The following is a 15,283-nucleotide window of genomic DNA, read 5'->3' on the forward strand; positions in this document are numbered from 1 at the left end:
TCAACCCTCAAAACACAGGGACACACACACACACTTGCATGTGAATGACAGGTCCAACTTTATTAGCCCCAGTAATAAGGCAGAGAGCAAAAAGGTATGTGACAACTACTCCAACTATTGGTGTCTGTCTGTTTAAACCTGTGTCCTGGATCTTCTCTCTCTGTGTGAATTAAGGTGAAAAAAAGTCTAAGAGCAGGATTGGAGCGAGTGTGTATGTTTGTGCAGTTTGTTATAAAAAGAAAAAGTGTGTGAGAGAGAGAGAGAGAGAGAGCGTGCCAGCATGGGAGGGGGTTAAACACTGACATGCTCCAGAATGACAGATGAAAAAAAAAAGTGGAGCAGGAAAGGCTCAGCGGGGCTCAACATGGGGGACAGGTGTGTGTTTGTAGCGGTGCGTGTATACATCAGCATGATACTCACGTTTATTGAAAATGCTTTCCTTATTCAATGTGTAAAACTGTAATCCTGCAGTGTACTAAACTGTGTAATAGCATAAGTAATGTGTTAGGTAGTGTGTGACCTAAAAAAATCAAAAACCAGTCCTGATCATTGAAGACTGCCTCAAAATGAGGCTGAATTTATTTCAAATTTAATCTCTCCAACTGTTGCTGGTGGTTTTCATGTTGTCGTTATGGTCAGTACTTAAACACGTGATAAAGGTATATTTATGTCTCTATCACAGGAGAGTAAAACTAGATATGATGCTGTTAGAGACAGACAGACATGGACAGAAGCCATTCTTTCACAGTGCTCTAATGTTAATACACCTTTAAAATTCAAACGTTCAATTGAAACTGAAGTCATGAAATATGTAAGCATAAAGGTAAATTATTGAAGCTGATGGCAGTTGAGAGGGGATTTGTTAACCTCTTCTGGCATCAGAACGTGCAAATACTGTGTAAGGAAAAGTGTGTGAATGAGTGTGTTCTGCCATCAGTTGTTTGTATTTACACATAACTCTTATTCATCCACCACGCTGATAAAGTTTCAAATTCTATATAATGTGCTTTTCATAAATGTAGCAATGATCAGTGAGGCTCTTCTTCATCTAACTATAAATGTGACTTGTAAAGGTCAAGGTATTCCATTTGGGTCACTGAGATGTGGCTTTTAAGATTGCAGAAAGAAGCACAGACGCGTGTCAAGAGGCACATTTTTATGTTGCTATAAGAATTTTAGATTAGAACTTTTGGGAACGTCCTTTTTTAATATTTCCCCTGGTGGAGAGAGTTTTTAGCTGTTGATCTATTGATTAATTTAGCTAAAATGATATAATGATGACCTTCACATTACTTTCAAAGACAAGAACACTACACTACTTCTACCAAATCAGTTAAAACATACCTGAAGTTCATGCCTGAAGAATATTTTCTTCTTTTTACTGGTTTATTAAACACAATCACATTAAAGGGGCCTGGTGACTCAAGGGAAGAGCAAAGGGTTGGGATGCAAAAGGCCCCGGCCAGCCACCAAAGGCCACCTTGGTGACGTCTCCGGGCCTGGATAAAAAAGGGAGGATCGCAGCAGGAAGGGTGTCCGGCGTAAAAAAAATAAACTTTTGCTAAATCAACATGCAGAACATGTTCCGCTGTGGCCGAAAGCCAAAACTCATTTGATTAAACACAATTACAGCTGAAGCTGAAAAATCCAATCCTTTGCTTCCAAGTGACCCAGATCTGATTTTTTCAAGAGAGTGTGAACACACTTCATCAGGTTTTTACAGGTCAGATTTGGGCCACTTACACGTGGGGTCCTACATCCAGTACTTACCATAAAAATAAACCGATGTTGAATTGTCAGATTTTTGGACATTTATAGAGTAGTTCCTGTCCAAGTTAGAAGGAAAATATCATAACCGAGCGGCTTTTGAGGAAATTTTAGAAATTGACTGTGGCAACAATATTTTTATTAATATAAGAACATGGTGAAATGTATGCATGTGTGCGAGCTTAGCACATCACACTGGAACTACATATGTGACTGGATTGCAAACCCTGAGTTAAAAATAATTTAATCTGAATTGAGTATTAGGCCTTGTAATGGGAATGCAGCCTTATACACTGACGCTGCAAAGCACTCAAATGTATAAATCAATTAGTGACTCCAATTTGAACTTCAGTAATTTAAATTGTACTGGAAGTAACAGTGAAACTGCACAGACTGGCTTGTACGTTATGCCCTAAATAAAAGGAAATTAGCAACTTTTAAAAAGAACGTGAATAAATCAATAAAATCCCAATAACTGCATTTAAAGGTATTTTTCATGCATGGGTCATACATATGACAAAAAAGATTGAAACACATCTCTCTTACATTGTTCAAGACAGTCTCAGCTTGGAATTCAGAACCATAAACAGTGACTATTTATTTTGGGAAATTACAACAGAATTGTAACAATTGATAGTCTGGTTAATTATTTAGTTACACAGTTACAGTATAAGCCAAATCCTTTCTAGCATGAAAAACTGCTTGGGTCTTAGCTTTATTTCATTTAAGACCCCTTAGGTCATTTAAAGTCAGATGTAAAGAAGTATTTTGTGTGTTGTTTGAAAATTTAGTTTAAGAAACAAACAAACAAACAAACAAAAAAACTGTAAATGGTTTCATCCTGAAGTTCTGTTTCTACATGTTTGTCTATTTCCAAGCCTTCATTAACTACAGTCATTCTCCTAGACCATTATCCTAATCATGTAGCTGCCAGGTCGCTGAAGCAAACTGACTTTAATTAAATGTAATTGTAATGTTTCCCTTTAATCTCCCTTAAGTAACATTGCTTCCTTGAGGGTTTTTTCTCCGTCATTTGTTTGTTCATTTCTAAGCATTTTTTAGAGCCGTTTTTCTGAGCACACACTTGGGTTGTTGGTGTGTTGATTTATTCATCTAAACTCATTTACTGCCATCAGGTCTTCGGGGCATCCTGTTGCACATCATCTCCGTCATCTCTGCTCTCATTTCCTATCACCTCTCTACTGTCCTGTATCATAAACATAACATAATGGACAACAATTTTCCCCAACCTGGTTGAAATGCACTAGTCAAACAATGTCTGTTCAAGTCTTGTCCAGTAAACATCATCCTGGCTCTCAAACATGTTCCTGTGAAGCCTGATCAGGACTTCACTTCACAAATATGTGCTCAATCTGAAGGTCTAAAACTCAAATTGGCTCTCAGAGAGATAGAAGCATTGCAACACACACACATGCACACACTCACCTCAAAGCCATAAAAATAGATTGTGAGTGACTCAGCTGTTATGTAAAGTCCAGCTCTGATAGGGCCGCCTGGGGCTGTTTATGTCAGTTTAGCTTGACGGCACTGGAGCTGAGGTGACACGCGTCTGCTATGTCCGAGCTTCAATAGACACTGACACACACACGCACACACACTTTTCCCAGAACATGCATGGGAGCCTTTCTCCGTTTCCTTCTTCCTTCCTTTTTAAGTCTACAATCCCATGTGTGTGTGTCCTGATGGACAACAATGCGATACTCTTAGCGTAATGGACTCCCACCAGCTCACAAAGTTTACATTATTAGCATTTCAGTGCAGACTGGGATGGAGACATCCCGTTAGACACGAATCACATTTGCCATCCCTATAGCTAGGTGGACAGTTCAATCAATACTGGTTAACATGAGTTAATCAGGAGTTGACTCTACAGCAATACTGAAACATTAGTTTGCTGTTCTACTTGTTTAAAATCAGATCTGGCTATGTCTGTATAATCCATTTCTCAAAACAGATGTGATGCAGAGTGTTTGATTACATATTTATCATCTGCAGTGGTTTTCAGTGGGAAAACCTTAACATGCATTAATTATAATGAGGCACTTTAATCATCTTTGATGCAAATATGTTTTTCTCCCTTATTAACCTGGCTTTAAATAGAGGCTTTTATTGTCCAATAGCGGTCAGAGGGTTTCCCGTCCTCACCAGACTGAAATTAATTTAACATATTTGTGGATAAAGAAAATATTAGTGGAGATTCACTAATATTCACTCGGTATACCATAAACGATTGGAGATAGCATTGCATTCATCTCATTCAGATGGGTGGTATACAACATGTTTTAATTTCCTCTGACACAATCAAACACCCAAAACAAAATGTGGGTGGTTATGTGACTGCATGACTGTGCTGAAGCATCTGTGTTGTTGGGTTAAACACAGTGGTAGGTGAAGGGCTCAAAGCCAGGGAAGAAACACACATTCCCACACAAACACACATGCACTCACACACCACGTCTCACACAGACTCGCTGTGTTCATGCAGCCCTGGAGTGAGAGACAGAATGTGAGAGACCAAGAGATGAAAGCGTCTCCTCACAGTCTTGTCTGTCCAGGTTTCCGACAGAAACAGAGGCACACACGCTGACTCACTGGCTGTTGAATCAAACGTGTTAAATTATTTGTGTGTATGTTTGTCTCTTTATGTGTGAGTGTGTTGCGCTGAGTTAATGACAGTCTTAATTGGTGCGAGCAAATATCCCTCCCACTGCTCCTCACTCTAAATCTACTAATGGAAATACATCCACTCCTATAAGAACGTTTTGAGAAGATGTACACACAAATACACACTCACGCTCACATTTTTATCGCCTGCGATCATTCCATAGTATAGAATATTATCTCTATAAATACATGCTGCAAAATCATTAAAAATTCACACAATTCTATGCATGGAACATACAATATAGTTTGGTTTGACACACTACCGTGCACTGCCTTTAAACTACCTGCTATAAATGAAGCATAACTCTGCACCTGTGGGCTCTATTCTTTGCCTTAATTCAGACCCTGATTTTGCTCAAAAGTTTTGGACACATCTGACATTTCCAGAGCTAGTGTCATGTTTTTCTGCTCTTAAAACTGGAAGCTAGACCAATTTACAGTTTAAGGAATGGTGTTTTTAAGCTAGGCATGTGGATAAAAGTTAATATTGATGAGCTAAGTAAAGCTGTGAAAAAAGAAAAACACACTGGACTGAGCTGGCCTTTATTTTTAAAAGTACATTTTAAAATAGAGAAAGAACAGCCTCTAATTTATACGTTAGGATCTTGCGTTATTAACACATGCATACTTTCTTAATACTTTCTTCATACTTTCTTTTCTTAATGAGCAGCAAGCACGTAGAACATATTAACAACACGACGGCCCCATGGTTACTTTTTATTTAGTCCTGAAATTTAATATATGGGGCGTAAAGTTGCTTACAGCAAACACATGTAAAAATATCAGGTTTCACTTTTATGTTTACAAGCTGGCCTTTGGCTTCTCTCCCCATGGAAATCCTGTGGCGGCTGAAGCTGAGGCGACACAACAATTACAATCTGTCCACGTACAGTCCACTGGTTTTTCCCACCCAAAGCTTTCAGTGCATGTCTGGCCATCCCTGGAGGAGGGGATCTCTCTGAATTACCTCTCCTGGGGTTTCTAGTATTTCTTTTCTTTTTACTCACAATTTAGGTGTTAATGTTTTTGGGGTAGTATTTTCTATTTCCCTACATGATACAAGAGAACTGCAAACAAATGGAAGCACTAAGTAATAAAAGCAATGTCATAAGAAATTACTGCATTCAAAATGGGCTCTATATGTTGATCTCTTTACAGCTAAATACAGTATGCAGAGAGGGATGGTTTGGCCTTTCAGGAAATAATGCTTGTTCACCTCTTTGTCGAGATTACAATAAAGATGAAACCAGCTTCAACATGGTCAAAAAGAAAAGTAGTTTAAAAATTAGTGAGTTATGTGTTTCCCAGACATACATCCACATACATTTTTGTTCCCAAATCTGTTTATAATAACAAGAAATTGTAATGTTGTCTGTGTAAACAAGAACTGATACTCAAAGCAGAGAAAAGATCTACAATAGGTTGCCCTATATAAAGTTTAAAGAATTAGACTACCAGCCTCTCTTAATTTAGGTAAAAGTTTTATCACGCTTGTTATCACACTCTGTACAAAAAACAAAATAACTACAATTACCGGCTTGCAATTCTATGGCTCTGACAAGTTGTGGTTTACATGTTCCAAATGTAATAGAACTCCCACAAGGTATACCTGAAAGAATGCTTTGATGAGAATGTGAAAGTTTTGAGGTCACATTGCAAATGGCCTTTGCCCACCAAAATCTAATCAGTTTATCCTTGAGTCCCAAGTGGACATCAATGCCAGTTTTGATAAAATTCCCTCACAGTGTTCCAGAGAATGAGATGAACAGTCTGAGAACATAATGCCTCTGGCCATGGCTGTCGCTGGTGGAGAGTCTTATAAATGACAGGTTGTTATTACAGTCTGCAGGCATTTTCTGGAATTATTGGCACTAGGACAAGAAATAATTCCACCACCTACAGTAACTCAATGTAAAATCATAACTTGTCATTTACTAAAATGAACTCATGTCTTGTATTTAGAGTGGAATCAATCTTCTTATCCAAATCTCAGCGATAAAGAGAATAACTAAAATTATGTAAAAGTAAAAGTACAATCCTTTACAGACTGTTAAGTTAATGACACATTAGGATTGATAGCATTGTAAAATACATATGTTTTAAAATAACCCTTTTAATATGAAGAAACTAATGACAAGATCTGTTACATATGCCCTTCATATACCCAGTTCAGGAAAAAATTTATCAGCTATGAAAAGTTTCCATTAGCCTAAAGTTGTACTTGTTGAAACTAGATTGATGGTCGATGCAAACTGTGCATAAAATTATGACCATCCTAGCTCACGCAAGAGCCCCGACTGCGTCTTGAGCATGCAGGTCATTGGCACCTACTTGTTGATGATTGGCTAAGTGGTGGGAGAAAATCCCACCCCAACCACTTATTTGCCACCTACTAATCTGCACCTATAAAAAGATAATGTACTGATTATTTTGGATGCGTCCCCCAATCCTGCTTTGCAAGCATGTTTTGGCACTGACTCCTATACTTACATTTTTGTAAAGCAGTGTTGTATCTGATTTTCCCGAATCAATAGCAATATATAGGTGTATTACTTTTAAGCATGACTTGGTTTCCCTCCTTGGCTAAACACTTTACAGCTTTTTCCCCAAGTGCAAAAACATATTTCTTGAACTCTCCACCCATTTTCTCAAAACCTTAAACACAAGTCCGAAATTTCAAACTACATTCACAAAACGCCAGACTTTTCTATTAACACCAAACTATCACCTCAAAACCTAATATCCTGTGTTCAAAACCAAACATTGTGTTCAGATCATACACACTCCAAGTAAAACCATTTTCACCACAGAGCAATTGTTAGACACTTCATAAAATAATCTAGGACACAGCATCCAGTTACCAGTAAGAGAAAATGTTTATTGTTAATGCAATTAGGAAAAAAATATCAGTCAAAGTGCAATCCACATTTAGCTCTTTCCTAACAAAGAACAAAATAAAATGAAAAGCACATTACTGCACAATCACTGTAATCAAGATTCATTCTACAACATTACGTCTTTGTGCAGGGTTTGGCCAGAGGACGTCATCCTTGTCACATGCAATATTTTCCCTTGTCAGGCAACTGCTTCCCTCATTGTCATGCCATAAACAAGGACAATAGTTGCCCGAATTTCTTCAGTAATGATTGTTCTCTGTCTTCCTCGTCCCCTTCATCCTCATCCTTCACTTCTTACACAAACTCTTCTTCCTCTGCCTCTCTGTATGTTTCTCTCAATTGTAGACGGATGCGCATGTGCCACCTGTGCACTCTAACTCTGAACTGACTTCAATCCTGCCTTATTGGTCATTAGAAACATGTGTGTTCAATTTTGAGTTCTTGTGTGTAAAAGTAGCAGCTGTGTTGGAGTTGTGTTCACATTTTGCTGCCAGTGTGAAATGTGTTTAGTGACTGAGAATATGTTTAAAGCTTAGCAAAAAAAGAGCGAAGGAGTTTTGCAAATTGTGTCTGACTACCTGAACAGTATTTGGGGTTTGCATAAAAGAGTGTTTGATTCAAAAAATGAATATAGGCCACTGAGAATTTGGTTCAGAGAATGGGGTTTAGTATTTTAGCAAGTGAAAAAAAAAACTGTAAAACCTGCAGCTCTGGTTGAGTCTAAATTTTGAGTCAGTGCATTCTTGATTCTCTGCCTCCCAGATACAGGAGGCTTCTCAGGAAAAGTTCAGAATTATGCTGCTGAAAAAGACAACATCGATTCACATAAGCTGATGCACTCTGAAGCCCAAATTACCCTTTGGCACACGCATGGAAAATTCCCTTTCTCCACAACATAACAATTCACCTGCCATCTCCCCTGGGTGGTAGTTGATCAGTAAAAAAAACAGACAGTGGTAAAGTGTTAAGGTACAGTGTTTCCTGTTTCAAAACTCTTAGTGCAATTCACATCTAAAAATATCCAGTATCATTCTTCTTCTCTATTCACCAGGAATAAATCTATGTGAAACATGAAATAAAGATTCCATTTTTATATGTGCGCATACACACTCAGATATAAACACACAGAGAAAAAGAGATCCCGTCAGCCTGGATTTACGACTATAAGACAAGTTGGGCTCTGCAGCTATCCAGTGGCTGTCATATAAGACTTGGTCTCTGTTGGTTGAAGCTATTCTGATGCTGTTCACATGTTATTCACATCACACACCCTCCTGCCATGTCTTGTTCCCAGCATGTGTGGTCTGTGTACATACTGTATGTTTTCATTTTTGTGTGTGTGGCTGTGGGTTTATGTGTGTAGAAAACTGTCTTCTTGATGTTCCATCATCCCAAATAATCATCCCACAGTCATCCGTGAGATGCGATTTCCTTTAAACAATAGCAGGCCAGTTCGCCTCGCTGACCCCCAACCTCTCAGTCAAACAGGACAAACATGTTCTCAGACACACACACATACACACGTGTACACTAAGCTTGCATTAACAGTAGCACATGCACATTTAAATACACACACAGCCTCCACAGTTCAGCCTCCATCAGGGCAGTGGTGATGACACAGTCTTTTTAAGTTGCTGCTTATTTAGCTGCCTCCTAAACAGGGTTTAATAACCAGGGCCAACTGCCTGTCAATGCTGCTAGCTTGAACTTAACTGCTGGATAGTGCAAAAGAAACAAAATAATTCTAATGATTTCCCTGCCAAGAGAAAAAGGGGGCATTATTGTGAATGCCCTGGACCAGTTTTAACAGGAATTATTGTAATTTTATTGAAATGAATGACATGGAGAGTTTGGTTGGCCTACTTCAAGTGCCAGTGATGATACAGCTGGATCCAGCCCTGTTAACCAAACACAATCCAGTGCTGCAGTAAGCTGTCAGTTCTGATTTGTGGTGTACAGACTGGAACACTGCTTATAATCCTTTCTTTCTGGTACGTGTGGGTGTGTTACATCACCTATCAATCAAATGTTGTGTCCTTTGCCTGAGATGGTTCTTAGATTTTCTGTTCAATTTAAACATGCAGGTAATTTCTTTCATTGGTTTTCCAAACACTCGGGTTTGACTTAAATCCAATGTTGGGCTATGTCTAAATAAAAAATACCTATTTCACTGCAAAGGATCTCCTTATTCAAATCAATTGAACTTTATTGATATAGTGCCAATATACAACACAAATCCTCTCAAGGCACTTTACATAGTTAGGAAAACAAGTTGTAGCTTTAAAGAGAATATCCAATAAATTTCCCTTGAGCAAGCAAATAAATGCAGTGGAGATCAAAAGCTCCCTTAATGGAAGATTTCACCAACAGCACCAGGCTCAGGGTGAGTGGCCATCTGCCTTAACTGGTATCACAATATTGAACAGTGTCACCTGCATCACATGTGGTATTTTACTGTTATCACAGAGGACTTATTTTGTTTTGTGTCGTATGTAAAATTTGGATAAAAACATCTGAATCTGGTATGTGAAATTTACGATGAGACGATTGTCGAAATGTTCTAGAGCATAATGTTTCCAAAAGTTGCTGAATACAACAAACAGAATCAATATCAATGCCTTTTCTGTATATACACAAAATCACTGTACAGAATCAGATGTTGCTTACAACAAAAACAAAAAAAGGCAAAGCTACATGTATAGTCTGTACAGATGCAAACACAGGTTTAATCAATATGTAGTGATATTCACTTTCATACCAGCCTATTGACTAGAATTAATTTTGTGATTTTTATTAACATTTTAACAGCATGCTATGGGAAGCTGAGTCAATAATTTACATAGATCCTTTCATAGTGTTTCCAGGAGTTGGAAATGCAGAATCATATCTTCGTTATAAAAGCCCTGATAGTCACACAAGGAGGATGTGACTTACTCAACAGGTGGCCTAATGATTTTTGGATTTTTTTCATTTACTATCTTGTCATAAAGTTCTCACTCACACAGTGAATCCACTGAGGATCCCTGTTCTACAAAGCATTTGTGGACTGAGGGGAAGTAACAAACTTACGACAGTAAGTGAGATAAACCTCAGGCCCCAAAATTATATTTTAAAAAATGTCATCTTGACATTTGACTCTTTAAGCCCATTGAAATGGTAGATGGTGTTCAGAATCGTCTGTGCATAGAGTGTATTGGTTCTGACTGGAAGTCATGGAGTGTGACATTATGTGTCAGTAGCTTATCTCTGAAAGTGAGAAATGATTTTATCTGTCACTGTAGCTATGATCCCTTCTTTTACGAGGTTTTTACGACGTTTTTATTTGAAATTATATTTACAAAATGAAATTCATGTAACAATAATGAGTTACATCGTATTTTGATGTATCATGTAACACAATTGAAAACCAGTCGTTTTTTTGTAATTGTTGAAGGATTGGATTTGTGCCAATTCATTCATAGAATTAATGTTGAGATGGCAGAAAAAAGGTCAGGATTGCCAAAGCTGAGCTCCTTTTCAACTAATTATCACACCCGCATGAATAGCCTATATGGGTAGACATGGTGTGATGGACTCAAGTGATCCCAGGAGAGAAGAATGTAACAGCAGTCACCCAGAACTCACTTCCTACTACTAAGAAGAGTAACCCAATGCTGTAGACAGCAGCTGTACTGCTCCAGAAAACATCCAAAGCCAACCCTGGGACATGGTTCAAACTACTGTGTCATCCCTCTGTTGCTCCTGTTGTGTGTGACCTCTCTGCCAGCGGATAATGAGACACTCACTGAGCTGAAGGGTGAGATATGCTGGATCAACAGATAAGGATCATATGGCACATCAAGCAGTAAAGCCAGAGCACGACTCCCCTCCATCACTCACTCATTCTAGCATCTACAGCCAAGTGATGGATTGCTGCTAGAAATCATATTGTTCAAGGTTAGCTAGTCAGTCGCCAGTCTAGTCATTTCAAGTAAGCCTTTACTGCTATTAGAGTAGTGTGAGTGTCGATCCCTTTACAATCCTCTAAATATTTAAAAGAAAGTTGTAATTGAAACGCATGACTAGGACGAGAGCGAGGTTGAAAGACTTCATATTGGAACGCTTCCCTCAGACGGAATCGCGCCTGTTAGCCCCGGAGTCTCTTGCTCCTCCTCCGTATCCTCCTGTGTAGCACACATCCTTCACAGTTCTGTACTGAGAGATGTTGTCTGCTGTTTGGATTTATCTTCTACCGGTCTTAAAGCTTTACTTACTTGGTTTGAAGGTTCTTTTGGCTCAGCTTTTTAGCAGACCGTTCAGGTTGCCAGGTCGGTTTAACTCTTTGCCGTTACTGTAGCTCACCTAGGCTGAGTGTTTTATTATTGCGTCTTAATCAGTTTGGTTTCTAATTAACGTTACAATGTAGTTGCACCACTTACCGATGATCAGTAGCCTACATTTAGGAGTCAGTGCTCAGCTCGGTGTGGGCTGACACCAAGTGCTAACGTCATGTTATCATTGAGCTTATGTTAGCCGTTTGCTAGCTAGCGTTAATGAAGAGTAAAAGTCGAAACAGGAGTCAAATAAAACGCTTTCAGGTTCTTTAAAAAATATGCCGAATTGACCAGAGGACCATGATGGTTCATTTTAATCTAAAATAAATTCTCCAAACTGCCTTTGCTTATGCTAAGCGATGTGGTTTATTCAAAATTTCAATTTTTTTTATAACACAGTTTAACTGGTGTGGCTATTTACAAGAGAACGGTACTCATCCCGGCAACAGGTCAGTTAGGAGTGACAGTAAAACTCATTTATAACCAATGAAATATGAATAGATTATGAATTGTGCAGCGAATTGTGCTCTTGTTGTACACTGAACGAGTTACAGCGGAAACTGCGTTAGCATTATATTAATAAAGGAATTTCATAGGAATAGTTTGGTATTTTTTAGTGGTGTTGTTTTAAGAAGCAAAGAAAAGTAGTATGAATTTAAAAACTACTGTTTTAAACTAAAGTTTTGTAGACTAGCTACAGGTCTAACTTGAAGGACCTGTGTCCTATAAAAGTGTCTTACCTTGAAGCATCTTCCTTATCAAATGACATTGTCCATGATATCTGTGTGCCCTCTTCTGCCTCTGCCAGTGATGCCCAGACAAGATGGCAAGGTTGCCATAGTGACAGGAGGAGGCAGGGGAATCGGCTTTGAGGTAGCCCGCCACATGGCCGGACTGGGTGCGCATGTTATCATAGGTACAGTATCAAGCACCACACCACTGATAGGCAAACATGATATAATGTAGAGTAAAACCTTTCAACAGCAGAATAACATGTAAAGAAAGATTTCTTTTGTTGTCTCATCTTATGAATAAAAATAACACTTCTAACCATTTATACAATTAATAAAAGTACAGTGTAAGACAAAAATTTGAAGGAAATCATTTAATACTAGCCTGGTCGATAAAAATAAAACAGTTATTAAAAATTTTAAAGCACGAATTAACCTTAGTATATGACGAGCATTGTTTTCTAAACTGCAGGCTCATTTAGTTTTCTGACGCATAAACCTGTTAGAAAAGTCTGTTGGCTCTCTTGCTTGTTTGTTATCTTTGTTAACAAGTTCTTGAGTGTTATTGAGAAAATAGTATCTGGCCTAAAATTTCTGGATTTCTGTGGAAGGACAGCAGCTTTGTGGTTAAACTTTTATTTCAGAATTTCTATTAATTACAGTTACAAGCCTGATTAAAAAAAATGCATTACAGCATTACATATAACACCTTTACAGTTGTATGCCGTGCTCCGTTTAATACAAACCTACATCAGTATGTGTCAAAAAGCTTCTCTCAGTGCTGTCAGAATACGTAATAATGGAAGAAAAGAGTAATTTTACTGATTATATGTCAAGATAATCAGGTTATTCTGACTTTGCATTACATACAATTATCAACATAACAAGTTAGTTGTGCACAGGCCAAAATCAATAACCCGTGTTACAACATCAGATGTCCCACTATTAATAGTTGTAAAGCACATGCCTGCATGGAGTCCAGCAGTCTGTGAGTCTGTGTTGGTTGGGTTGCAAGGCTACAGATAAACCTTTTCTACCAAAATAATATTGTTTGTACAGTGACAAAAATATGACAGCAGTGCCAGTCAAACATAATGAATCTCTGTCTGTCCCTACTTAAAAGCCTTACACCTCCTTTAGTAGTATAGGACCTTTAACAGCACATCCAGATGCCTCTTGACACCCCGTGGATCCATCTTAAGGTTTGGAATAACATCAAAACAGTTTGTTTCCATCATTACAAAATGTGACTTTTTCAGCTTTGCTTGTAATAAAAGATTTCTATCACACAGGGTGTTGAATGCAAAATTCTAAAAGTAAAAAAAAAAAAGGGGTTATAAAAGACTTTTCTTTGCAAGAAACAAGGTCTGATATTGTTGTTAATATTACTAATTACTGCTGGAACTAAAATATTTCCATTTATTCTCTTTTATTTAAGGACACGTTTTTATTCCACGTTTTTTGTGGCACTTGTGATCACTTTTATAATAGAAAAACACATGCAAAGTCAGAATACTTTAAAATCACAAATATGTGTTGTAAATAGGAAATAGCCTTTATTTCATATCATATTTATATATGCATATTGTATTATTGTAGTTTATAAATAAAGCTATTGATGGGGCAATATGGAAAGATAATTATTCACAATATTTTTTCATATAATATTTCAGTTTGTTACTGTTATTGACATCTATCTTCATTTCACATTTACATTTAGTCATTTAGCAAATGCTTTTATCCAAAGCGACTTACAATTGAAGCAAGCAAAAATCTAAGTGAAGGAGAAAACATCAAAGTGAAGTCATATCAAAAAGTGTTGAACATCACATTTCGTGTGATGCAAGTGCAAGAAAGAACAGAAAGGAAGTTTTTTTTTTCCCTCATTGTATTAGTGAAGTTTGTGTTTGAGATGGTGAAACAAAGGTGTTTCCCTTTTGTTGGTTAGGGTTTCTGACACAGATGTTTGATTTAAATCTAATGTGTTGATGAACCATGTCTAAACGATATGGAAAACAGAAAGAAGTGTAAATAGATATTCAAGTGAATTAACTCCCATTGTCCGTAAAGAGTATAGTATAATTTTTATTGTATATTGCACATTATTTCTACCTATATATCTTACCTTCGACCTTCTTGAAGTGACATCAAGTACTCACTTACCATGGTGATGTACTACATCAATCACTTCCTCATCCTCTATCACCCACAGCCACCTCCTTAAATATGTTGATCACTGCACCTCTGATGTCTGCTCTGTCTTCTTGGTAATGTGATGAGGTTCAAGGCCTTACCTGTGACTAATAACTCATCTCCTTTACTCACCTCAGCCTTTTGTTGATCCCTCTAATCCAAGGCTCAGAAGAACACGGAATAGGTTTTGTTCTCAGAAACACATCTAGGAGCATTGTTTTATAAAAAGTCAGATTATTGCATGCTGTTGTTGTTAACACTATCTACAGTTCATTGGTGTTAATTTCTCTAGTTGAACCTCTTGCTTTAAGAAAGTTTGTGTGTTTTGGGTGTGATGTAGATTCCTAGTTGCTAAAGAGCTGAAGCAAAAAAGTGTCTCTGGAGCAGTAATATCATTACTGATGCAGTGTATGGAATGTGGATGTTAGTTGGGACTCCAACTTCCACATTTTGTCACATTACAACCACAAATGTAAATGTTTTTTATTGGGATTTTATGTGATAGAAAAACACAAAGTGGAACGTAATTGTGAAGTAAAAGGAAAATTGTAAATGGTTTTCAAAATCTTTTCAAATAAATATCTGATGCTGCATTTATATTTGCACGTCACTTTGTAGAACCACCTTTAGTTGACAATTAAAGCTGCAAGTCTTTTGGGCTATGTCTCTACCACTGCTGCTCTAGAGAGTGAAAAGT

At 37.7% G+C, this 15,283-nt stretch overlaps 1 protein-coding gene across 6 annotated transcripts in view; it reads left to right on the forward strand.

The window, feature by feature from the left end:
- Positions 1–15,283, forward strand: part of LOC137132423 (dehydrogenase/reductase SDR family member on chromosome X-like) — a 45,687-nt gene that overhangs the window by 2,360 nt on the left and 28,044 nt on the right. For 2 of the 6 annotated variants that reach the window (XR_010915118.1, XM_067514817.1), the window contains exons 1-2: positions 11,492–11,656; positions 12,471–12,578. Coding sequence is in view for 5 of the 6 variants with exons in the window: in XM_067514817.1 (XP_067370918.1) it covers positions 11,551–11,656; positions 12,471–12,578 (214 nt within the window). In the remaining variant the exon portion in view is untranslated. Of the gene's footprint in view, positions 1–11,490; positions 11,657–12,470; positions 12,579–15,283 lie in introns of those variants that run through there. The other 4 variants (XM_067514819.1, XM_067514818.1, XM_067514822.1 and 1 more) reach the window with 4 other exon arrangements.

The sequence above is a fragment of the Channa argus genome, chromosome 9 (assembly GCF_033026475.1).
Source record: "Channa argus isolate prfri chromosome 9, Channa argus male v1.0, whole genome shotgun sequence".
Lineage (NCBI taxonomy): Eukaryota > Metazoa > Chordata > Actinopteri > Anabantiformes > Channidae > Channa > Channa argus.